Below are 26746 nucleotides of genomic sequence, written 5' to 3'. Positions count from 1 at the left end.
TGACTCAATGACGTCTTGTATCACCCCTAGACGCCCGCCGCTAATACTGGAATCAACCGAGAAGCAGCGAGAGAATACAAACACCCACTCGAATATACATACGCCTTTAACCAAGCTAATCATTGAGCGGAGCGTAATTGTTAGGATTTAGGAAGTTCGTTGAGGACGAGTTGCCTCTGCTGTACCCTTATCCATAAAGGGTAGAATTAATGCTAATTTCAAACTACACCCTTTCAGTGAACGCATGATTTTTCTATACACGTGACAGATGTCACGAGAAATTACGGATTTGCTGTAATTATAAATTCGGAAGCGACTTTACATCAAAATTCATCTCTTCCTTTACAGAACATCTTTTAAAAATTCGTTTGGCGCGGTTTCATTTCCCACTTCCCACCATAGATTAAAAGAGAATGCTTCCTTTAATCACATATTCCTTCAACAACACTTCTCTTACTTTTCATTTTAACATTTGCATATCTTCAATCTAATTTTAAACTGCCGTTTTGAGTTAATGTATCGAATATTGGGGTATCTTAAACCTACATGGTTTAGCCCGAAGCCGCAATAACTTAACTATAGCCCAGAGGCTAGCTAAACGGGACCGTATGAAAATATTTCTTCTATAATTTGAAGCCCCTGATTTTCGCGCGCCTTTTGCGAGTAAAAGTGGATTACCTTGTCCGACATTCCAGAGTGTGTGGCGTTTATCTAAAGTCATTTTAGCCTACGCTTAAGTGTCATTATCTTTTCAGTATGCAATGTACATTTTACAATTCTCTTCGTCTCCATTACACATACCTTGTATGATAGGGCGTGCTGCTGTTGGATTCGGAATAATGGCCGGGTTTGAGCTAATACCTTATAAATATAGCATTTTCACTGCAATTTTGTTGGGGGAACGAATAGAATATAGCCCTTATGGGAGTAAATAAAACACGGTTCGTCTTCAAGGGCGGTAGGGCGGAATATTACGTAAACGAAATCGAAAGTTTTCCAGGAAATTTCCAAAGATGGTCTGCTTTAGTGGGCACTTAAGGTATATACTTCCAAGAGATCCGGTTCGGAGATTGTTTAAGTAGGGGACATTGACCAGCAAACCATGAAACGATGATCTTATATTTTGGTTTATTCGAAATATTAAGGTGTGCTTCAGTTATTTATAGTATTGTGAATCAAATATTTCAAAATAACCTAAACCACTTCAGATATTAATTTATTCGCCCTCAATGTAATCAAAGTAGGCCTATAATTCGCATTCTGAATTGAATTTCTGACCCAAAAAATGTTGAAGTTTTCTTCATAATTTTCGCAACTATATGTGTGTATATTAATGTATTATTTACTTTTCAGCCGTCAACGTTAACAAGTCCACAATGAAAGGATGGTATTATTCTTATTCATAATAACACTTAATAACACGACGACTCTTCATGCAGAAGTATTTCAAACAATATAAAACAATAAACCCATCAACTAGGTTACTCATCGTTATTTACATAGATGCAAAAATTACCCATGCACTTTCCGGCTGAAGACCTACTACTAGTACAAACCTAGATACACTTGTATTTTATATACTCGTTCTGCACCGACCGGAATTCATATTCGTAAATATGCGAACGAATTGAGGATGGCCATGACATCGATAGATGCGTTTATGAAAATATCATCACCCAAAAACTATTTCAAAATGTAAAGTAAAATTCATTAACTACAATTATGCTCTTGTTCCACTAGTTTGTATTAGCAAAGGTTTAATATGTTTTTATACAGAGTCATTAAGAAACTGAAAGATAATTATTTCTAATTTAATTAAGGGCGTCATCATTAAAACACTCAAATCATAACTAGAAAACATTGTGGCAAAATGGAGATAGAAGTTACAGTTTCGACTCAAAATTGTGCACCCAAAGAACATTCCCCTTAATTTATGGCAGACTTATTCATCAGAAACACACTGTATATCGTGTTTTTCCAGTGTAGTTTCTTACACACTGGCATTTTAAGGTGAAATTAAATGTAGATTTCGAACTGATCTTGGAAAAATTAAAAATTATTCTTTAGACCTTGCAATTAGGAAATATTTTCCTGAACTAGCAACTACGGAAAATACCATACGAATGGCTTATAAGTAGGGGTGTAATATACTTCAAAATAAATATATAAATAAATAAATAAATAATACGTATTAAACCCGTTATGTATATATGTAGATTATAAAGACACCAGGAAGCGAAACCGGCCAAAACCTATATATCTTTTGTCCACCAAAGAAAAATAAATAAAGTTGCGAAACCTTCATCCCCTTGCTCGCAGTTTGGTGTCTATTTACAAGGGAGATTTTTTATCCTATAAACAGCGGTGCACTCTTATGTAATTTCACAGTTCACCGCGTTTAAGACCTACAGTAAACTCTTTTTATAGTTTCTGGGCTATTCCTTAAACTAATTTTAAACAAAAGAAATTTTGAATAAGAAAAAAACCCAAGACAATGGATTCTGATATAATATAACTTTTATATTGTATAAATCCAAAAGGGTCCGATCTATTAATTTTATTACTTTTATTTCAATATTATGAAAGAAGCCAAGCTAGAGGCTATCGAATTAGAAGACACGAGAAACGGATAAGAACGTTTAAACTATTAAAGTAATTATATATTACACTGTTACACACGAAAGAAATGAATATATTAAGACTACACCTGGAATTCTTAATTCATTTTCGAAACTATGTCATGTCATCCTCTATAATATTTTAAACTGCAATATTTTTAGTTTTTGATTAAAATATTATATACTAAGCCTAGTTCGAATAATCGTATTTCGATACCTACGCCTTAGCCTTAGGCTAAATTAATCTATTTGGTAAATAAATGCCACTTCACTCTTCTACCTACACTCTACTATACTCTTATTACGATAGTAAGATCGACTCATCTTTTTGCTATGAGGAAACTCGAGTAACGCGATCGAATCTGCGGCCACAATTGGAAAAAACCCCCCATGGCCGTTTAAAAATACAGAAGGATTCTTTAAAAATTTGATAGATTATCTTGATTAAAAGCTTAATATATAGGGAAGGTTACAAACCGCATTAGCCCTTAAAAATATAATTAGAAAATTGGGGTTGATACTCGCCACGCCATTACGTGGTACAAAAGTAGGTCTGTAATAAGATTGCGTAAGGATATAATAAATATTAAGTTATATTGTGGTGAATAAGCTGTCGTGGGAATTGGATAAGGGGCAACACTTCACTCTATACAGTATAATCTTAAGACCCTGTAAGTGTAAATTAACTGTATATTAATTATAATTAGGGTTTAAAATTAATTAGCTTTGGCATAAATTAAGGGGGATGTTCTTTGGGTGCACGACTTTGAGTTAAAATGTAACTTCTATCTCCATTTTGCCGTCCGGGCCACTGTTTTCCAATTATGATTTAACAAGTGTTTTATTAATGACCCCTAATTAAATTAGGCATTATTTTCTTTCAGATTCTTAATTAAATTTAAGGGGTCATCCGTAAAATACTAAAATCAATCTTAACTTGAAAACAGTGGCCCGGACGGCAAAATGAAGATAAGGATAGAAAAAATTGGTTTAGGATAAGTCAAACCTCCAACCCGTTAGATTTCAAACCAGGACATCTCGTTCAACTATTTCTATAGTTTGATTTGAACGTATTTGTTACACATTTCCCTTTAATGTATAATAACAATAATCTAGTCTAAGAAACGTTTAAAAAGAAATCAAAATCCTTTTTTTTTACTAAAGCTATTTCGTCATGTTTGAACGTTTCACCCCAAGGCAAGATATATGTATAAAAAATCCGCATGACATGGGTATAAAAAATTATATGTATACTAAAGGAATGTGGTCCTGTTTCTCGCCAAAAGAAGGTTATATAGAAAATGTTTCTGGTATTATATGTAATATATTACGTATAAAAACGTCTTTGGATTTTAGAAGATTGATATCGGTTCTTTATAATTGTAGAAAAATGGGGTTTACGTGCGCAAAAAGGGTTGCAAAAAAATTGGTTTCTGGAATTTAACTACCACTCTTTTTTAAAAGGTTGCTATAAATTGGTGTATGGGTCTCAGTCTCAAATTAAGTATATTTCAACATAATATCCTTTCTGGATATTATTAAAATTAATAACCATAAACCTACATAATTATACACTCTGAAAGTTACTGCAATCCAAATGATGGTAAATGTTTTTGACTCGAATATATCCCAAAAATTTCATAATGATAAAGATGAGAATGGGATATTTGGATTACCAATAATCAATTTGAGAAAAAGGTAACATTTATCCACATTTCTTTGTGATATACATTTATAAGTATTCTCTCCATCGGCTGCTAGCAATCATCCTCCATGGAGCATTTTTAAATAATAACAAAGATACATAAATGCCAATGGAAAACGGAATTAGTGTGAAGTCCCACGAGAAACCACTAAATTCGAAACTGAACGAATGAATGCGAGTGTAGTAGTAAGAAACCGTGGAAATCCCGTTCTAACTGCGCTGAGATTAAATTTCGTGCCCTAACGTGGGTTGTAAGCGATATAACGTATTGTATCATCATTTTAAATTACACACTCGGTAAACTTTTCCGAAATTAAAAAGATCACAATTTTCTATGGATAAACTCTCTCATCTTCCGTATTTTCATTTCGCATTACGCAGGGCTGATACTCAGAGCTCGCCTGAATTTTAGTTGAAATAGTAACCAACTACTTTGAAAAAAGTAACTTAATAGTAACTAAATAGTAACTTAATAGTAACTTAATAGTAACTTAATTTAAATATTTAACATGCACAATTGAAGTAAAACTCAGTTTAAAATTGTACACACAGGTGTTTAATACTTAACCTAACCTATAGAGTAATGGCACCTACTTGCCTTTGACTGTATTAAGCTCTATGGGTAGTTAACATGGAGTGCCACTAATCTATTCGGCCTAACATTAAACATCAATATTTTGGAAAAGGTGGCAATTCTTATGAGGGATAAGACTTTTTTTTTTTTTTTTTTGGAAATTTGAAAAAAGCGGCGGCCATTTTAGATCTAAATTTTACGCTCTATCGAATGGTGTGCTTGATTTTGCTCTAAAATGATTTTTGACCTTATTCACTCATACCGAAATTGTACCCTGACTTGTAACCATTCTGTAACTAGAACCGCTCTTGAAAAAATAGCAGACTGCGCGAAAGCCGAAAAACGTACTAAACGGCCGCGGCCCCCTGGCTACGGTAACGCGCTGGCGGGCGCGACTGGTCCTTCAGCTGCAGCATAGCCCATTCGATCACACAGGCAGATTTTTAAAGGGGCTGGAAATAATACGGCTACCTCGATGGGAATAAATGTCTGATCGTTTAAAAAAATTGCTTTTTAGTTTTTTCACCCTTCATTCACTCGGAAATTATAAGGAAAACATATTTTTTTAAGAGATGGCCTATCAAATTTTAAATTAATCAACTTTTAGTAACCAAAATTCAAAAAAAGTAACTTTAAGTAACCAATTTCAAAAATAGTAACTTTTAGTAAAAAAAGTGACTCAGTATCAGCCCTGCATTACGACAACGACAAGCCCGTATGATTCAACCATAATACCATCAAGAATTTTAACGACAAAAGCTCGTGGAGAAACATTACGTTCGTAAGACCTGGGTATAGACCTATGATTATAAGATATGTTCCATAAGTATGACACGTACCTACACTTCGTAATGCTAGAGACTTACAGCTCGAGCTAGTTCGAGAACGACAAGCCAGAATTGAAGTCCTACACTCGGTAGCTAATTTTGCAGTCCATCTTCCTATTTAAACTGTACTAACCCTTCGACAGCGCCTCACCAGGCGTCGTTTTACCCCGAATCTATGCCCTACGTCACTTCATGACAAGCTCCAGTTTGTAACCAGAGACAAACTTATGGAACGTAACATATCTAATGAACTTATGGTCTATAGACATTAATAAAACTCGCATTTTCTGATTGCGAGAGTCACGGAATTTTGATAGGCTTATAGATTGGGATAGAGGAATGATGATGTGGGTGGACTTTGGTCTCCGGTGCATGCCTGGGCCCTTTTCTTTTATCTCTTCTTTTATTTAAGTATTGAAAACTTTCGTGTTCCGCTCTCTCCTTCGCCCGCACCCGGTCCTGATGCAAAAAAGAAGCCGGGTATAGAAAATATTATATAAGAGAAATCGTGCCTCGTTACGCTAAGCGAATATTTGTTTTCTATTAAAGAAAAATGGACGTCTTACGAAAGGCGATTCGGGGCCGAGATTATACGGGTGGTTGAGGAGGGAGAGCTCTTTTCCGTTTCTTTTCTTTCAATGTGAGACGTCATGTTCGCGCCAACTCCGTGAATGAAGACGAATCATATTCGTATTGAATGAGATACCAAACAAGGGGATTAAGACTCAATATTAGGCTCCTGAAGTTTCGCTCAAAGTTCAACTTTAGACCTATGACCTGCTAGTTCTTGATTCAGTTGACAACAACTGGAGGACGATTTTGTTGATTACCTCTTCCGTTAGGCTTAAGGGTAATATTGCCCGACAGTGAACCCATTTAAAGGCACGTCTAGCAGATTGCGATTGAACAAATTTACTTTAAATTCTATTATATTTTAATTTCGTTGATCCGTGTTTAACAATGATACGAAAAGGCTAGACATCTTTCTGATCTTTAGTATAAAAAAGATACATTTTAAATGAAAATAAAACCGTCTGCTTGTTTTTAAACGTAAATTCTGACGCATTCCGCACCACAATTCATTATGCGAAAGACGTTTGCGTTACAGAAAGGTATTCCTTCCTTCCTCTCATATCAAATTAAAAACCTTTGAAACCCTGCTCCCAAGGATAAAACATTATCCTTCCAGACTTTTTCCTTTATATTAACACTTCTGAGTCGGAAAAATATAATCATAAACCCTAATCTGAACCTCCCTTAAAGCTATAACTCGTGCTTGATTACCAAAAACCCCTATTATTTCATATGGCTAAAATGGAAAATGATTGAACTTTTACTTTGGGCTCGGATATATTTTCTTTTTCTATCCATAAAAATCTCTCTTTTGAATATACATTAACATTACAGTATACGTTCTCACGAATGAGTTCATCTTGTTCTAGGTTTTTGGTCGAAAAAGTTAAGAAAGCGTGAAGTTAAATTCATGGAATTTGGTAAGGTAAACTTATCCCCTTAGTTTGTATGGCTATATACCCTCTGGTAAAATGGAATCCTAAACGAAGAATTTGAAAGGTTAGGGCAATTTGAGGGTCGATTCGGGAATCCGTTTTCACGTTTCTTTCTCGTCAAACGAGGGCTGAAGTTTAACGGGACGTGGGATGTAATGGGTAGACCCAAAACTTTGCCGGGTTAAGGTGTGAATTACGTTAAAAAACGTCCTTGGACAGTCACTAAAGTACCACGCGTAATATCAACGGGGTTTTAAAGTGTCTTCTCGCTTACGTTAAGGTTTTTGATGAGCCATACAAGTACACTTATACCCTCGTGATATGCATAGTTTTCAGACTAGGGGGCCTTGATACCATTTACACCAGGAGGCCTGGCTACTTAGTGCTGCGTTTTGTCCACCAAGTAATCTGGACTCCTGGTGTAAATTTGATCAAGCCTCCTTGTCTGAACACTGTGTACGTTTAAGATAAGTCACTTGGAAAAATTGGGAACAATGAAGATCCACGTGGGAATAAGGCTAAGAAAGATTGAAATTTAAAAAAAAACATTAATGTAATTTAAGTCTAAAATATTTTGTATATCTTTCTGGGGTAAATCAGTTGCTCTCTAAGCCCCGATGTATTCCTGGTGTGGCATTTAAACAACACTACTTAAATATGTAAAATTATGAAGGTTGTACATGTACAGTTTGCCTTTATAATATTACCAGCAACACCCAAAACAACTTAGCATTCCCAATAATCAACAAAATAAAAATATGCATTGTCGTTAATTTTCGTTTGCATAGCGGAAAATCCAGGTATACAACTTAAGATTAATGTTGCGTGTCTTTTATCTTTATTTTTAATTTGCAAAGTAGGCCTCGATATTCCGCCATGGAATGTTTAGCTATGTAGAAAGAACGAAAAACAAAATCAAAAACTTGAAGATGATTTTCGAGGTTTTTGCAAACTAGTTTCGACGATATAAACGACTCCGCCAAGTCGCGAAGGGTTAAATATTTCTTCCAAACCTGAAAAATACCTTTTTTTCTTTCTTGCTGCAGCATAAAAAGTCAAGGGGCAGATCCGAGTACCATGGTGCTGGATATTCACCTGTCATACTGGGCCAAGAGCGCGCGCCGTTAAGAATTTTAAAGAGATTTTTTTATAATATTATATTATGTATACCAAAGAAGAAAAAAAATATGGGAGTCAAAAGAAATTTGGTGGTAAAACTAGTGCGGGTGACACGACCTCCGAATTATAACCATCAAGGTTATGGCGCGTTTCAACCCACCCACCTATTGAGACTACGTGTTGCATTGAACATCCCGTATTATATATAGGATCACCTAGGCAACATTTGACCCAGAAATGGCGAATGCCGCCGGAAAAAGAGCGCCCTTGTTCGCCTTAATTTATGGAAAAATCTTCTTCATCTCTTGAAAAAGTTTTTAGGAAAAAAAAAATATACTTTTCGGGGTCCTAGATTCTTTACTTCTATTACAGCTTATGCTTCTCTAAACAGGAAGAATTGTAATTAATGATTTTTACTGGCGGATTCTAGAAGGTTCTTATCACAAATAGAAAGATACCTCGCACCCGATGTTTTTATACGCTATGAGTTTAAATAAAAATAAAAATTAGGACGTTTCTTTTGTTTATTTATAAATAATATTTTCATGATTTCACGTTGAAATAAAAAGTACGTGAATTTGTTTTCCAGTAAAGACCTACAATATTTACTCTACTATTAGTTACGGTATTATACGGGTTAAGTGCATGTCTCTAAATCGTAAAAATGTAACTTAATTTTACTGGCTGGATTTAAAATGTAAATAAAACCTTGAAAATTTCTTATCTTAACCTTTATATACAGTAGAATGTAGGCTAATTTCCTAACATAAAGAGGCATTAAGATTTGTGAAATTCTGATAAACCTCTAACACCGTATTTAGATTAAGTTGAGGAAGGAATTTGAATACGTGTTGTAGAGATTAGATCCAGTCTAATGTAAGTTTATACGTTCCAGATATCACTGACTCAAATATCAGTTTCTTAAAAGATTTATTAGAGTGTCTCTCCAAAGTAATTTTATATTGGTTGCCTTAATTTTTTTACATCCAATGTTAATAAAAAATAAAACAAAATCCAAAATCCAGTTCATAATTCTTTGAATTTTAAAATTTGATAATGAACTTAATCGTTAAGTTACCTTAAGCGCATGCATGCTCTTAATTTCGCGCAGACACAGACAAAATCAATTACGGTCACTTGCAAGATGATTAAAGTTAATTAAATCCTTAAAGAATAATTAAAACTAACCCTCTTGATTGAGAGTAGGCGGTACCCCCATTGTCTAACTTAAATGACACGTAAATATAAGTTGATCCTAAAAATAAAATGGGCAATTATAAACCAAAACTTAAATGACTTTAGCGTATATAATTTAAAATGTAATTATATGCCCGTTTGGTAATTTTCTTGTTGATTATTTCCTCTTTTAATAGTCTCATGATATTCTATGGACTTTGATGAATTTTACGTTACTCGAGCACGTATGAGAGAGAGAGAGAGAGAGAGCAAGGGTTCAATACCGTGAATTCGTGATATAGTTGAAGTCGATGGCTCTTTGAATTTTCTTCAAACAAAATCTATAGCAAAATGGCATGGCCGGTATCCGTAGCTCAGTTCAAAAAACTAGTATTTAAGGTTTAAACTTCATCTCTAAGTATTAATTGTTACGTAACTTAGAATATTCTATCATTATAAAAGAGGAACGACACTTAGTGTTTAGCTATAGTTTAAAATTTACGGACTCTAACTCGTCAGATTGTTTTGGGTTATTTATCTGGTTATAATTTTAAAATATAATGGGTGTATTCAATTCAAATTCAGTCTGTCTGTAGGATGTAATTAATTATAATTTAAAATGTAAATTAAAGTGTTAAGTAAGGTTTTTTAAATATTTATCGACGTCAAAATGCCCAAGAGAGTTCATTCTTTCACTAGGTTTATGAATATATTAAAGCCAATAACAATTAAGGTGCTAATGAGGATGATTTTCTAAGGTTTTTGGCATTATTTTTCTATTAGTTTCGATATTATTTTGGACTTGAAAATAAGAGTATCACTATCGTTTATTTCTTAGGCTAACTTGGTAATCAAACTTACGTTTATTTTGCATTCTGTTATGCCTCGGCTAATTACAACGGGAGAGGCTATTTCTCGTACGAAGGGTGCTTGCACTTTCCAATTGAACGTTTTCTGGACAACAGACCTCGGGATATACGTGAACCATCCTCCCTACTTAAAAGTAATTATTCTATTCTCTTTAGTCTTACGAGGGTAATAACATTGAACGTTCCGCTCGAGGGTAAGATTTCTGATAGAAAATCGAATAATGAAAAATATATTTCATACCTTTCGTTCATTTTGAAACTATATAATCAAATATTTCTTATTTAAAATGAAATTGAATTGTTCCTTTGGAAAAAAAGAAATGAAAACTTATTTCTTAAGTGTTTTAAAAAAATCGATTTTCTACCACATTTTTCGATAGACACCTAGAAAAACCCGATAAAACCTTTTTCTTTTTTTAAACTATAGCATATCTTCTTCCTTAAGATGTTAGAAACTCTTGATAAAAAATAACAGGAACCATTCAACTTTGGGCACCGATGTGAAACATATTATAACACGCATGTACATACATGTTTTTAGTAGAAAACTCGGAATAAATCCAAACTTTTTTTATGAGAATAGGAAAAATAATAAAAAAACTACTTTTATCAGAAAACTCAAATAGCGGGAAAAAGAAATTCAAGTGATGACATTTCCAGGTGGAAGTTGATTCCATATTTAAAGTTCAACGCTTGTGGCCTCTGTTTATATATATCTTTACGCCTTGGGGTGTAGTACAACTAAAACTGATATGAACTGCGCGGTTATCATCACTATTTCGATCGCTTTCAACATTTTTTTCGGGAATTTTATTGCCCGGAATTGAAATTTCGCGATGTTACTTTTCTCATCGGATATTTTTACTCAAAGAATGTAAAAGGTAAGGAATGGAAAGTGTTCCTGCCAATGCTTGTATGACGAAAACATCGGACATGCTTAGTTAATCGTCTTGTCCTGCGACTTCCGGTTCGGTTGGTTGTGACTGGCCACTTCAGAGTGGGGGAAGTGAGGTTATTCTTAATATTATTGGTCTAAATTTTCGTGTGCTCGTTTAGTTACGCTTTGGTTAATACAAACAAAGCCACGCCCTTTGGTGACGTCATTTTCACCGAAGGTCTTGAGGCAAACAAACAAATATACACTTTAAGGCTCTGACTATGTTCCTATTCCATACTGTTATATTCTTTGTATTACTGGCGGAAAAGAAAATGATGTACACTCCCAAGAAATGGATGATGGTAGTTTCAGATGGCTTTTAACGGTATAGTGCCCATTTTCAGCTTCGAGTATATCATCAACTTAAATGTTTAAATTTTAGTATAGGGGCATTTATTTTTATTTTTTATTCGGAAAAGATATCAAAGTCTTGCTAACGTTATGTTCAATGTCGTTGACCCGCTGATGGTGTACGGCTATAACATTCGCTTTCTATATCGTAGCTTCAGGGGGTAATTTGTAGGGAATGTTTGCTGTTATTGCTTCTAGATGACTTCAAGAGATTGGTTTTTGAAATATGTTGGGGGCAATTTTAAATCGTAATGTAAACATTCTCAAAATGAACGAAACCAATTGTAATTTCACTTTCACTTTAAGTAATTAAATCGTACCGAAATTAATCATGATTTTTTGCTTTAAATTATGCCCATTATTCGGTAATGAAAGTTTGTATAGTTATGTATTCATTGTATATAGTCCCACCATAAAAAATATAGAAGCAACACGTGAAATATCTATGATACGCCATTGAAAGGATAAAACCTCAGTGGATCGGTACTCCATGCCATAATGACGTCAATAAAGGGATATGATACAAGATCCTTCCACGTCTCTATAAGTAAATCATTCTTAGAACTACAATAATTCCTGCTTTCCTGGCTCTACGGATTTACTACAGACATTCTGACTTTCATAATTAAATAAATAAATAATATATAGTTAAAAGTCTTTTTTAAAAACCGGGATTATATAATTTGAGAGAATAGATTTTTAGGGAGAAATGTAGCATTAAAGGGAACATAGCCTAAATACCAAGTCCGATTTCAAACAAACGAATTCCGGTATTAATATTTGGAAGAGAAATAACCGTTTCACTCGAAGGAACGTTGTGTGTTTTACAAACGTTGCTTGGAAAACCAGGGTAGGGATATTCCCCAAAAAAATATATAACTGGCAATAATAAATATTTTTAGGATTTCAAGAAAACAATGGATTAGATATACAATTTTTTTTATCTTCTTATTCTTCCCCCTTATTTTTAATTTGTTCTTTCGAGCGTGCCAAATACTCATCTGTAACCTTTATTTCCGTTTGGATGACGTAAATTTTCCCCCTAAAACAGCTTAGCCCACCCTTTATTCTATCTAGAATGTTTTATTTTGGTCTCCCAGTCATCCTTTTTAAATCGGACCCATCCATTGTCTGAGAAACGAAGAGAGAGAAAAAAATCACCGCGACGATCCTCCCATTTCCTTTCCTAGATTCCAATGGAAATTTCTATTCTGGAATTGAAAACTTCGTTTCATCTGAAATTTGCATGCATAACTCATTTCTCGAGCAATAATTATACTAACCCAAAGTATTTGCATCGTTTGAAAAGAGAAGAAGCTCGTGGGACTGTAAAGCAACAATGTATCATAGGTGGGGGGTTAAAACATCTTATATCTCGAGGCCTGATTGTTCAAACCTCAGGTATTTAAAACGGTTTGTAAGGGAAGAAGTGGCGTTATAATATACTCAAAGGATTTACTGGTATCTCTTATAGAACCAGAGTTATAAGCCTCCAAAGTGGTCAGTAAATAAGCTCATGTTAATCCTATTGAGAGAACGTTTTTCAAACATTAATTACTCAAACCCTGATTGTTGTAACTCCGAGTAATTAGGTTCTTTGGAAAGGGGAGAAATAGGGCTACAACATATTAAAATTATTTCTCTATATCTCTTATAGAACCAGAGTTATGACCCTCCAAAGTCACCTATGACGCGTAGAAGCCATGAAACGTAGCATTTGAAATGTCCCATTTAATGTTGACTATAATAGCCCAAAGAATGTTGTTCCACAGATCCAGTGTGTTCCAGAATTCATTAGCCTGATACCTTAAACCTTGAAGATCTCAACAAAAAAATCTTAAATATTCGGAGCAAACGAAACCGAAAACGGAAATTCTATCAATTTAGAAATTTTTAATTGTTTTCTGTGGTGGTTTTTTTTTGTTTAACTGTTTAACAAAAAAGAAAAAGAATATGTGGAAATATATCAGGGTGGATTTCAAAGTGAATATATATATATATACAAATTTTAGGGCGAAACTTGGATATCTTAATTGTGGCCCACGGAGATACATTGTAAAGAATGTGTACAGGAACTTGGGAAACCACATCAGCATTTGCCTGGCTGGAAGTGGGTGTTCATTTTAACGTAAAGAAAAACATAATAAAATGATCCTCCTCGTCGTGCCATTTCGCACCCACCTGTGTATAGTAGTATAGTTGTTATTTTCTATATTATACGCGGCCCGGCTAGATTATTTTGCAACACTAAACCAAAGAATGAATTTCGAGTAACCTACTTTGGAACCTGATGTTTAATATTATAATATTAAATAGGAACGGAGTGGGGGAGGATGTCAAAATATTCCTGAATTCTTAGACGGCATATTCCAGACAGCGGGATAGTTTAACAACTATTATGAAAACTATTATTTGAAAAATGCCATAAAGTTGTTTGTAAACGATTTTTCTATATCATTTATAGCTACTTTTTACCCATAAGCAGAAATACTTGGTAATTCTAAAGGAAACCTACAAAGGGGCACATATAGGAATATTTAAGTGAATTCATAACTCATAAAAACAGTTTCTTATTCATTATTAAGAAGTCTTAACATGTTTCCTAGCTAACTTATAGATTCACCGGTTACGAATAAAGAATGCTTACATTACATTAACTTCTTAGGAGAGAAAGTTCTTTTAAATTACCATTCATTATTCAAACGCCTAATTTGTGGAAATTTTCAAGCATTCTTTTCAACGCGCATCTCGAATAGAAATGCTTGTTTTCATTCAGATTCCATTTAGAAAAAAAATAAGTAGATATAATTCTAATTACGTTTGAATTTTTGATATAATTCAAAGATAAATACACGATTTTTGCAAAGCATACACCCCAATTAGTAACGAAACTATACAATCCAAGGGCAATTTTTAAAAATATATCGAAAACGAAATCTAAAATATAATGGAGGTCCATTTGCAATCTGGTTTTCAAATAATAATTTTATAACAGCAAAAATCCTGATTCATTTTAGATTAAAAAAATCAAATTTATAAAGTGAAGTTTATTCTAGAATTTAGGGTGAAACACGATCAGCGAGCCGATATTCTGAAAGGTATAATTCAAGTTTATAAAATATCGAAACTTCAGAAACTAATTTCTATTTTTTTTTTTAATATTATTTTTTCTTTTTGGCGGGAAAAAATACGTGACTTACTACACCCCCATATATAAATTTATAATTTATATTTAAAGAAGGAGATGAAGAAAAATAAGAAAAAATTAAACAACCCTCTGGCGTTTAAAAATGCCACGCACCGTGCATACTCTGCTCGTTGGTTCGTTTGCAGAAAAATACTGGTTCTTTTCTTTTTCTTTTTTTATTAAAGGTAGGAATTGTTAAACATATTTTAAGAGTAAGTTCGCTGGCCTATGAATGGTTCTCGACGTTTTCTCTTCTCATATACATTTATGGAATTAATTTTTTTAAAACTTCTGACGGATCCAAATAACTAAGGGTCCATAATAATATATAAAGACGCGAGCAGAAGTAATATTTGCAACAAAAAATATATTGGGTAAGAATCCATTTGCCAAAACGTATAGTTATACTAGGAATGGAATGATAAAAAAACTTGATGAACTGCATTCCGTTAAAACGTATACTAAAAGACTAGAAGTTCGCTTCAGGCTACAACTTTTTTCACAGGATTTAATTTTACGGATATTATTTCTCGCGCCAGTGTTAAACGTGTTCCGTATTTACTGATTGTTAAGTAATAATTGTAATTTAATTTTAATTAAAGTAAAAAAGGTTGAGTGTTATTTTTGCGTGAATTTTTGTGGCGCACCTGAGTCGTTAGTTGGATGGAAGTAGTTCAGGAACTTAATTGGGAAATGGAATATTTATGGTTTTTCACTCAACGTTGTTGCGGAACTTGTCTTTGAATTGAACAATCAGCTTTATTCTAACCAATTTGACTAAAGTTCTGTGTTTTTACCCCTGTCACATACTTTAAAATTAGCTTTCAAAGTTTAAGCTCTTTCAAATAAATGGTTAAACCAAAATTGACGCTCTTAACCATTTTTACAATTAAATTGTCTAATAACTTTCTAATTGTACAAAAAAATACAAGACCACAATATCACTGTCGCAGGTACTGTTGCTTAGGCTAGGTTCCAATATTACTAATTGAAAAATTCCACTCCTCAACAATGATGTAACTCTGTTCTCAACACCACTATTTATGATTGATAAATACCATAAACTTCCCATTACCACTGATAATTTTAAAAATAAATAAAATATTAAACTGTATCTAAAAATCCGTTTAACATACTGACTCGATTGTACGACAAAAATAAATTTTCAAATTAAAACACGATTTAAACGAGGTCAACAAATTTGAAATCCAACTCCCAATGAATTTTATTTTCCTTTCTAACATTGCACGCATCAGAATCATAATATTTTGTCAAAATAACAGAGTCCAATTACCCATAAAAACCTTTACGAGGAACCTAGAACTGCGAAATTTTGAATTTTAAAAACGTTTTTGATGAAAAAAAATAATATAATATAATACGAAATGGAATTTTTTCCCCTATATTTTCTATTCAATTTCAAAGTCGAGTGAACACGTTCATTGATGGGCGAGGTTAAAAGACTTAAGCATAAATAAATATCACATATTTTCTCTTTTAATATTGTAATTCTAAAACTGTTATGATGAAAAACAATGAATATTGAAAGAGAATTTTGCTTCGTAAGGACAGACCTATTTTAGCATATTTTTCTATAATTTTTTTAGGAAAACTCAAAGTCATCGAATGATCGAATAAAAAACGAATTAACCCAAATAGATTCATAAAAAAAATTCGAGTAAGACGCCAGCTACCTTTACTCAAAATTGCGTATTCGTAAGCCTGAAAAGTAGATTAAAATCTATCTTCAGAAAGAAAAATTAAGTTTTCAGAAAACAATCGACCTAGATGAAGACTTTGTTTCGCGTTAAAATTAAGAATTTCATCTTTTATAACGTCTATAAGGAAAATTATTAAAAGTTTAATAAACCCTATTTAAAACAATTGTAGAATAATGATGATCATTTTAAGAGGGAGAGGGTTTCTTTTGGGGGTTTCCTTAAAACGTGTTATCCCGAGCTTTCAAAAAATGAAGTAATATCTCAAATACAATTTAAAGAGAATATTTTCGTTAGAAATTTATACAACAGAGACTCAACTGGTTTATACAAGAGACTCGTTGGAAAATAACTCGTTCTTCTAAGTTAATTAAGCGCTAGCTAAAACAGCGTGCTTAAAGCGGTATTTAAAAGGACCTAGTTGAATAGATAGATACCAGACCCTTTTTTCGGTTTTTCTAGAATGATATGACCTCAATAGTAAGAAGCACAGCGCAGCGCCCTGAGTTAGAATTTTTCCCAAAAATTTTTTTCTAAAAGGTGTTTTAAGAAAAAATGAACGTTTCTTTTTTAAAAGAAATAAGATTGATATCTAAGCTTGGTCAAACGATCGAATGGTACGCGACTAAAAACTAGTAAAACTAGTTTACGTCATTCTGGAACTAAAGATTGGTGGAATAAACACTTCCAAGTATTTTCTAGAATTATTATTTTTTTATAAACAAATCCGACGATAAGTATACATTTTTTTCTTCTTAAATTTGTTGTCATTTAAACAAAAACAAATTATGTTTCTCGAATAAAAACTGATTAGGCACAAGCGCGAATAAAGATAAATCGAAATTTTAAAGTTTTAAATGTCAAAATCGTTCACTTAGGATGACTAAAAAATAATTATAACGTTTCAAAACGTATTCCGATTTTCGTAATATTTCTTGAGCGCCGTCAACAATTCAGTTTCAACGGAAAAACAAAGTGGCACATTCGACAAATTAATTTACAAGTATTACTTATAAAGAGTTCATAATTAAAACAAATTAAAAAAAGTCAAGGTCTCGGAATTGATTAGTTTCTAAGTTCATTGTTTATTTTTTCAAACATATTTACGCAAGCGTTTATTTACACACACTCACAAGTACCATGATTTTGAGGTTAGTATTGGGCCCCAAGTGGAAGTCTACGATGATAAGGTTCGGCGAAACTATGTCTATAATCTCGACTATCTACTGGCAAATCAAAATAGGCCGATTTTCTCCTCTCCTCCGGATAATACGGTCTCTCCTTAACGACCGGTTCGGACCTTCGGACAGCCGGAGGGTATCTTTCCAAGTGGTGTCCATTTGGGGTAGAAAATCCGCTTTTAGGTTGCGGATGACGTTCGGACGCGGGCTCTCCGTACCTGTCAAAGGAATTGTACGGTTGCAAGCTATCGTAAGGATGGTGACTCGATTCGGGACGGGGGCGTTCCGCGGTTCGACTTTCGTGAGGTCTTGGACCGTAGCTGTGGTGTAAGGATCTTGGTTCGGCTCTGGGATCGTACACCCTCTCTTTAGGAGGGTATCCAAACTGGAATGTCGGAGGAGAAGATGGCTGAGGTTCGGCGTGATGAGGAGGGTGTTGAGAATAATTGCCCGGGAAGGAAACGGGTCTACTTTCTCTAGAGTTTTTCTTTTCCAAAGGATTGCTTCGCCTTCGGTAGACCACCTCTGGTTCACGTTCTCGCTCCCTCTCAAAATGAGGAGCGTCTTCCCGGTATACTTTAGACGTTCCAACTGGAACTCGGGGTTCAGGATGTCCATGCCGGTAGTCGAAAGAATGGGGTTCAGGTTCTCTTTCCACACTGTCCTTTCTCAAAGACAACTGGCGAAAATCTTGAACTGGGGGGCTGCCGCTTGAACGAACGTATCTGTTGGAGGGTAACCTTTCTCTTTCATCTCTAGAATGGTAACCGCTCGGAGGATGAATTGGCGGAGGAGCGTGGTGGTTGTAATTGGTTGGGGAAGAAGAGCGGTATCTAACCGGACTTCCGGCCGGCGGTGCCTTTCGCCATTCAGACGGAATGACTTCATCGTCTACTGGTAAAGGTTCGACCGTTGGCCAGTCTTCTTCGTCGGAACTGGTGTCCGGGTCAATATCTTTGCTCTCAAAATCAGGGTGAGACGCCACTTCCTGAATAGCGGAACTCAGTGCCTCGTCGGAGCCGATTCCGCTGGATTTTCCGCTAGACCCCGACTCTCGAGTTTTGTCCAGTTTACTCGTAACTACTTTAGGAACGGGGTTCAAACCAACTACGTTCAAGTTGGTGCTCCTTCTGATGTCAATATCCTCCAATTTTCCTCGGCGACGGCTGACAGTATCGTAATCCTTGGGTGGCAAGAGGATCGGGCAGCTGTTCTTATTGGTCAACCTTTCACGCAACTCGGCCGCGAGAGAATCGTAGAGACTAGCAATGTTCTCGCGACGTGGTGTTGAGGGGACATCACGATCGGACCCGAAAGAATCCTCGGTTCGGTCGCTGTCGTCCGTGCGGGTACTGCGACCGTCCGAGTTCAAACGCCTCGATGGTAAAAGTCCTTTGGCAGCTAAACGGTTTTCGATTTCTCGGAATTTCTTTTGATTTTCCGGTCTGTCGATAAGAATCTGAAGTTGGGTTCTCAGAGTGGTGGCTGTCTCTACCGAATCGCATCGATAGGCGTGTACATGAACTGGGCATTTCGTCAAGGGGTTATAGATCAACAGGATACAGCAAACGATGTCGTCATCGGGCTTCGACTCCTGAAGGACGCAAGTCACGGCGTGATGCGGAATGAAGTGCTTGATTTGTTCCGTTTTACCCTTGTTGTTTTTGCGTGGAACATTTTGTATGATCTTCATCCCTTTATTGCTGACCTGCAGCGTGACCTTCATGGGCTCCAACTCTTTCTCCTTGTCCTGGAGATAGTGGAGGACCGGTCGGATAAATTCTTCTCCTCTTAGCCCTTTGCTCTCTTTGGCTCCCAAGAACCAGACGTAGTACGACTGCTTTTTCACATCCTTTCGTTTACCTCCGCGGAAAGCCATTTCAATTACGGTGTTATTTATTCCCAATGACACACGGTTGACGCCTTTTAATTAAGGTACTGGGCTTAATCACCGCGACACCAACTGACACATTACAGAGAACGAGTTATTTTATTAGTTTTAGTCGTCGCACTCGAAAATGTTGATAAATCCTCGGGTATTTGTTTTTTTTTAATGTTTAACTATTTTTTTAGTTTCAAAAAAGGTAAAAACTCAACTCGTTTGGCGGGACAAAGTCTCGAGTACTTTATCTTTTTAGAACGTCGAAATTTTTTATAAGCGGTTGGTTAGGCGCGAATTGCCGAGGCCAACGCCGCTAGACAAACCGGTCGAAAAATCTTCCTGGTCGGGACCAGGACGCAAGTTTTTCGCATTCCGACCACCAGCCGTCGCTGAAGACGTCCTACTTAATTCCTTTCCTTCGGCCTCCTTCGAGCGCCAAAGAAAAATACCCGTAAAAGTTGCGGGGGTTGACGAGCCTGTTTATTAAAGGCGCAGTAGAAGAAAAATTCCAAATTTTGCTTCTTCCAAAATACTTTAGCAAACAAACTTTCAACAAAATTCCATTGATTTCTGAAAATTGGAAATAAGAACAAACACTCTTACAAAAAATACGGGGCCATCGAAAGAAAACTTTAATTCCAACGGTTCGTTTCTTCGTTTTTCGAGTAATAGCAAAATATTGGTTTGGAGAGTATTAAGACCATCGAGATCATAGCGAGGGGTGCCCTAACTTCGTACTCAAAGCGTTTCTCGTTAATAGCAGGTAGTTAGACAATCAGAACCGCCTCTCAACCGTAACCAGAAACGAGGGGAGACGAGAATTCTGAGAGAATCAATCGTCCGAAACCGATTTTTCCCACACAAATTACACCCAGAGCCTGCATGGCTGTACTACCAAGTTCTTTGAGACCCCGCTAAGACGTTGAGGAGTACCTTACAATGGCTCACCTTACGGGTAACCTATTCGAAAGCTCGTAAGTTAACCTGAACGCGTGCTCGTTCTCAAGTAATCCCAGGTAACGCTTTAAGAATATATTTGTTTTCCCATGAATATGTACAAATTTACCTTAAGAATGTCTAAAAGAAGGGACAAATGATTGTTGGCGAATTTTTCTATGATTGGGTCAAGAACCTTGATGTTTAATAAATTTACTAAAGGTCAATTGTACAGTACGTTCGACCGTTCATTATTCATGGAAAATCTTAATAACTTCATAGTGGTAATCTTCCCTTTCCCTCTCCGTTTTCCCACCCTAGAAGATCCCACAAACTTGAGATAGGAAAAAAGAAAAAAATTGCTCTCTAGATTCGAGACTTGACCTCTGAGCCACCCCTAGAAGGTAATTGAAGGGCCAATGGAACAAGACTTTCCTTTATAATCCTGGCGTCGATGATGGTCGAGCCCGTATCACGAAAAGCCATTAATCCGCCACTTTAGCAAAAGTAGAGTAGGGCTATAGCGTAAGGTACAAATTATAACCTTCTTCTTCGTATTTAAAAGGTATAAGAAGATCAGCGCAGTGTCGCTGGCGACCCGAAATATGGGAAATGGGTAACCCTAAGCTTTAATTATCCAGACACCTTTAATAGAAATTGAAGAATCGCCGCAGACACGCTATATAGATATTTATAGGCGCGCGCTTTATAAAGAGTGACCTAATTTTAATTCATAGGTCGGTATAAATGATAGGATATTTTTTTTCTAAAGAAATTATATTCGAGTGGTGCGGTGCTGGGAAGGTTTGAATAATGATAGTGATTTCGAAAATAGCTCCAATCGATACGTAGAAAATAAATGGCTTAATAATTTTTATACCGATTAATATACCCCTATATCCAATCCAAAGAATGAATAGCTTGAAACGGCCAAGATCTCCTATAAATATACCTGTTTTATTTTTCTTAAATTCGTAAATATTGTTTTCTCTTGTGGGAAACTTTGTTTATGGTTAATTATAGATAACTCCTAAATAATAAATTTTAAATGGGAGCGTAAGGTTGTAAATTTAGGGTTATATTTGTAAGTTTACTATTTAGTCACGTGGTGTGCCCAATATCCCAGTTTATAAACGCAATTGTAGCTCATCCAAGCTCTAGTGTAGAACAACAATGCGCTGAAAGTGAAACAAACTACAGGGGCAGTTAGAATTTAGAATTGGGCCTTCACGCCTGTAGAAATGTTTAGCCCGATAGCACGCAAGTATATCAATAGTACTTACTAAGTAAATAATTTACTCTTTTAGCTAAGTCAGCTCAAATACAACACTGTTTTTTTTTAAACAGAAGTAGTTAATACAGGTTAACAAAGACCAGTACCAGACCCAATGTAGTTTTTAAACGATTAGGGGCAACCTCAAAGAAGCCATAAAAGGTGTAAAACTATAAACCATACACCGATCGATAATGTAACATCATCGATAACTCTAAAAGAACAGCAAGCTACCGTGAGATTAGAGATAGAGATACGTTAGAGTCACCTGCAGGTAGGTAACAACAAGACTTATCGAAAAATAACCCCCTAGTATTTTGTTCTTTTACTTTTTCGTTGTTTCCAGATTATTTTCCAAGGCTTAGACTTAAAGGGGAAGGGGAGATAAAAACTCAAGACTAATGCCCGTCTAGTCTGTATGTTTGGTGTTCGAAGACGAAGTTAAAGAACAGACAACAAAAATACCCTTCAAGTTCAAAAACGTGCTCAACTCATACCTGTTACAGGAAAAATATCGCTTCTAAAAACTTTAGGATAAAAATTCCAGGCCTTTTTCCCAGCGAAAAGACAAGGGAAATGAAATAAATCTAAATTCCTTAGAAAAAAAATAATTCTAACATAATTTGAATGGCCATTTTGATTCCCATCTGAGAGGAAATTAATGATGAATAGAAACTTTAATACTGAGAAGAAAGTTGTTGTAGTAAATAAATTTTACGGTCGAAATACGTCAAAATAAAACATTTTATATCTTCCAAATTCTGAAGACTCGGGATTAAGAAAAAGAAAAAAAAAATAATAAATAATAATTTAGGTTTTTATCTCTTGGACACACTATATTAAACACGAATACGTTTTAACTTTGTGGTGCAGTAATTTCCATAATTTTCTTTTCTAACCGGATGAAGGGGTTTTCCTGTCAACGAGTATAAACGCTCTCTAGCTTTTTGGAAAACCTAATTTTTCTTTTTTTTTTTAATAGAAATATTTTTTGATAAAAATAAAAATCGCGTAACCTCAATAGATTTCGCCCAAGAACTAATTTTTTACGTATTTGGGCTAGAACCGCCGTTTTTATATTGATTAAAATATACTGTATATATTAAAATCCTGGACCGTCGTAAAGGGAGAGTGTATGTTAGCAATATTAATTAAAATTAATAATTCAGGTTAAAATTAACTATTAAATGACGATTAAATTAAACAAATTGGCTTACTTATTAAGCTAGTTTTTTAATTTTTAGGTATTTTAAATAAGACCTATATATTTAACTATTCAAATTAAAGAAAATAGATCACAAATTGTCTAATCTACATCTATAATGAGGAAGTTAATTTGGAGATAAAAATTAATATCAAAATTAAATATGATAAACTGATCTTATTTTCAAGGTAAACTTGTAATTTCACCTTCCCTTGGTGACAGCACCATTTCAATGCTGCTGCAGCGGGACAGAGTCACGTTCAATTGTCAGCGTGTACAAAGCTATAGTTTTACTTTAAGAAAGATAAAGATGAAATTTCAACCTGATTTCTAGTACATACATACATGTATACTCCTCCCATTTTCAACGCAATTTCTTACGGAACTAAGTATATAAGACAAGATTCTTATACCGATTTCTTTCGCTATAGTATACGGTCTACCGATTATAAAAAAAAAGAAAAACGTTTTATATTTCGCAGGTCTGATAATACGGGATTTTTAATTTTTCTATATAGCTAGCAGCCCCGTAGTTCCGACTGACCAGACACCGTCCTAATTATAACGCTATACGTAACTCTCTAAGCTCGTTCTCGTTATTCAACACCAGTCAAATTTTAAAAGAAATCTTAATAACACTCTCGTGTAAAATTTAATTCCAAGACCCCACCTTTCCTTACGCAATTAAAATAACCCCAAAAATATTTCCTGTTATAATGACACTTCGCGATTTGAAAGAAGGCTACGCGTAGTACGTACACTGTACAGGGCGTTGAAAAAGGGTGGACTCTGGCTCTATGGGAAATCAATTTTGAGTTGAAAACGTTCTACCACATTTTGCCACTTAATAACTTGTAAACGGTGTCTCTTAGGACATTTTGTCACAAGGCGCAGCACTTTCAAATTGTGATTGGAGTACTTGTTTTACGTGTGACCCCTTCAATTTAAGTACGAAACTGAAATAAAATTCTAATTTCATTAAGAGGCCATCTCTAAAATACTCAAATCATAACTTGAAAGTGCTGCCCCTTGTGGCAAAATGTCATAGAAATTACATTTTTTACTCTAAATCACCAATAAAGCCTACTACCCTTTCTGAAACACCCTGTATAATTAAAAATAAAATAAGAAAAATAGTTTTGTATATCGAAACCGATCCGACCAAGACCGGTTAAGTATTATTTTACGTGATTTTTTCGAAACAGGGAAATAAATTAAAACGATTCATTAAAAACATTTGAAATATTCCTGCACCTTTTAGCATCGACTTTTGATCTTTAATGAGCTTTAATTTGGCGTCGAATGGTATCCCTATACGTTTTTAAACCATAACCAATTGAAGTTTAAAGGGGAAAAAATATATTTTTAATTACTAACTTAATGAGATTTTCCACGCGATTCGGTCGTTGACATTGGTTGGAGGGGGAGTTTATTATTGCACGAGATCTTGACAATGCTTATAAACTCAAAGAACAGCTAGCTAGTCCTCGACGGCGATGGAGGAGGAAAAATGTTTTCTAAAAGAGTTTCAAGAACTAAAAAGGCGCCTCGCTAATTGCGATAACCCAAATGAAGTCCAGATTTTGAAGGTCTGATAATGAATTATTAAACTTTATAAAGGAAGTCGGAGTTAAATATTTCAATCTTATTTTTTCTTCTTCTTATATTATAAAGACCGCTCTTTCTGTTCGTAATTAAAGGGGGAAATCGACAGTTAAACGATTTTGACACATATGGAAGCCCACTTAAGACACTGGAATCTAGAATGAACTCTTTCCCGGGGACACCTTTGCTTTGATCAAGGTGGGCTTAAAAGCCGACTTTTGAAATTCGTTAAACCTCGTTTTCGTTTTAGTATAACCCCGTACTGCCCACGGGAATTAACAAATCCTGCTTGACTCATCATAAACACCGGACTCGTCTAATTAGTATTCAATCCAGTCACCGCTTTGTTTTTAACCGTGATCAAGCTTAACTACAATTCTTGCAATGATCTGACTAAGCTTAATTAACAATAAAACTAAGCCAAAATACAATGAAAACGTTTTCTCGTTTTTCTCTGAACGCAACCAAGTTAGTGGCTTCTTGAAGTGACTCCCATACTGAGCTAGGGGTCACCGCCCTTCAAAGTTACTTTTAACCTTTGCTAGCTTCTAAATCGAGTGATGAACTAAAAGGTTATCGAGTTATCGGTAAATTGACAATAAAAAGGCGGGTCAGTTTGTTTGGTGACGGGCTAGTTAAGTTGGTTCTTTTCTAGTACTTTTTCTTTGAACCCCTGCTGAACCGCCTACACTCTTTTCATGAGACGTAGCTCAACCCTTCAACTACTTTAGGAGACAGCAACGTTTAGACCATTCTTTGGCCGTTATGGTTTACCTCTTCGGCCAAGGGTCTAACCACTTATATTTGTCGTAAAATCAAGGGCATAGGCTCGAAGAGTGATTATTGGGGGTGTTCAGACCCTCTTTCAGGGTTACAAACATGAGAAAAAACCCAAACAAAACCGTAACTACTTAAATTACGAATATTTAGGTTGTAATTAACCACGGATCACGAACATCCGCCCACCCAACATCGCGTAAACACCAAGGATTGCCTTTAAACGTTACGCTATAATCGAGAAACACCGAGGTTTACTATATAGAGGTTAACACTTTACGCATTTTAAGTAAATACTCGAAAAACGGCGAAACGAATTCGTCGAAAAAAAATAAATAATTCAAGAAAACTGCACGATAAATATCCTGTAAAAGGAAACCATACCTTATTGACAAAAGGTTATTCACATCCTGTCTTCGGGTCTGGTAAAAAAGGGGAGAAGAAACACGAGAGCACTGTCAAATGTTGCAAAAAACGAATATTCCAGAGAGTGAGAGAGGAAAACCAATCGCGTCTCGCGACTTTGCAAACTCGCTCCGATCAAACAACACCACTCCACTCTACTCAACGTTCACCACGGGACTGACTCAACTCAACTACGAACGTAACCACCACGCTCTATCAAACACCTCCAAAAAGGCGCGCACCTGCCTCGTCTGGAGGCACCAAAGTCGAATAATACACCTTGACGCATGCGCTAAGAGTTCCTCTAGTCACCACCGAAAAAGGTTTCAACAGTATACTCTTCTGGTAGTACTGTACTAGCAGTTTATACAAAACGGGTCATCGAATTTCGCGCCATTACTTGTGTCAGAACGAGTTCCTACTGGAGCGAAAATGGGGGCACCATACGTTTTAAACGGAGCCGAGTTACGCTTCTCAGATACTGGTGTTCAAGTACAGTCTTTCGATGGTATTGTAAGCTGGAGATACGGACTATGGACGCCATTCCGCCCGATCAAATTGAAAACATTTATTCGACCAATCACGAAGCCCTTTAAAGATCCCTGACCCCTCTACGATTTAATGGCTAACCGGGGTGAGAGGAGAAAACGCAAAGGAAAAAAATTGCGTTTGGTATTCGATAACAAAAATACAAACGAGGTGGGATGGGATGGTATGTATGGGACGCTAGGAGGTGCAGCCGAATTGTAATTTTATTTTTTGGGCGAAGGAGAGGTGCATCCTTAGTTCACGATTTAGTCAAGGATGCCAGGAATGCGCTGGCTCAATTGATGTTTTTGGAATGCGATTAGGCTATAGCGCCACTGCTCTTCTATTGTTTATCTCTTTAAGTTA

The 26746-nt window shown here is 35.5% G+C and overlaps 2 protein-coding genes across 2 annotated transcripts in view; both read right to left on the bottom strand.

Annotated features, from left to right (window-relative positions):
- Nucleotides 1–26746, bottom strand: part of LOC149692058 (uncharacterized) — an 82174-nt gene that overhangs the window by 31762 nt on the left and 23666 nt on the right. The gene's annotated exons all lie outside the window — the stretch shown is intronic.
- On the bottom strand, nucleotides 17282–26178 carry LOC149692059 (uncharacterized). The gene is made up of 2 exons (XM_089867706.1): nucleotides 25832–26178; nucleotides 17282–20222 (listed from the first exon to the last, which is right to left on the bottom strand). Exon 2 carries the CDS (start codon nucleotides 19647–19649, stop codon nucleotides 17742–17744), a length of 1908 nt encoding a protein of 635 aa, XP_089723832.1. The 5' UTR covers nucleotides 19650–20222; nucleotides 25832–26178; the 3' UTR covers nucleotides 17282–17741.

This window comes from Phalangium opilio, unplaced genomic scaffold (assembly GCF_054372755.1).
Source record: "Phalangium opilio isolate 3A_F unplaced genomic scaffold, DU_Popi_V2 ptg000024l_1, whole genome shotgun sequence".
In the NCBI taxonomy this organism is placed as follows: domain Eukaryota; kingdom Metazoa; phylum Arthropoda; class Arachnida; order Opiliones; family Phalangiidae; genus Phalangium; species Phalangium opilio.
Note: the sequence above shows the minus strand (reverse complement) of the source record. Positions and strands in the feature narration are given on the sequence as shown.

What these genes read in the sequence shown, in the direction of transcription:
- LOC149692059 (XM_089867706.1), bottom strand. Translation starts at nt 19,649, where the DNA reads ATGGCTTTCCGCGGAGGTAAACGAAAGGATGTGAAAAAGCAGTCGTAC.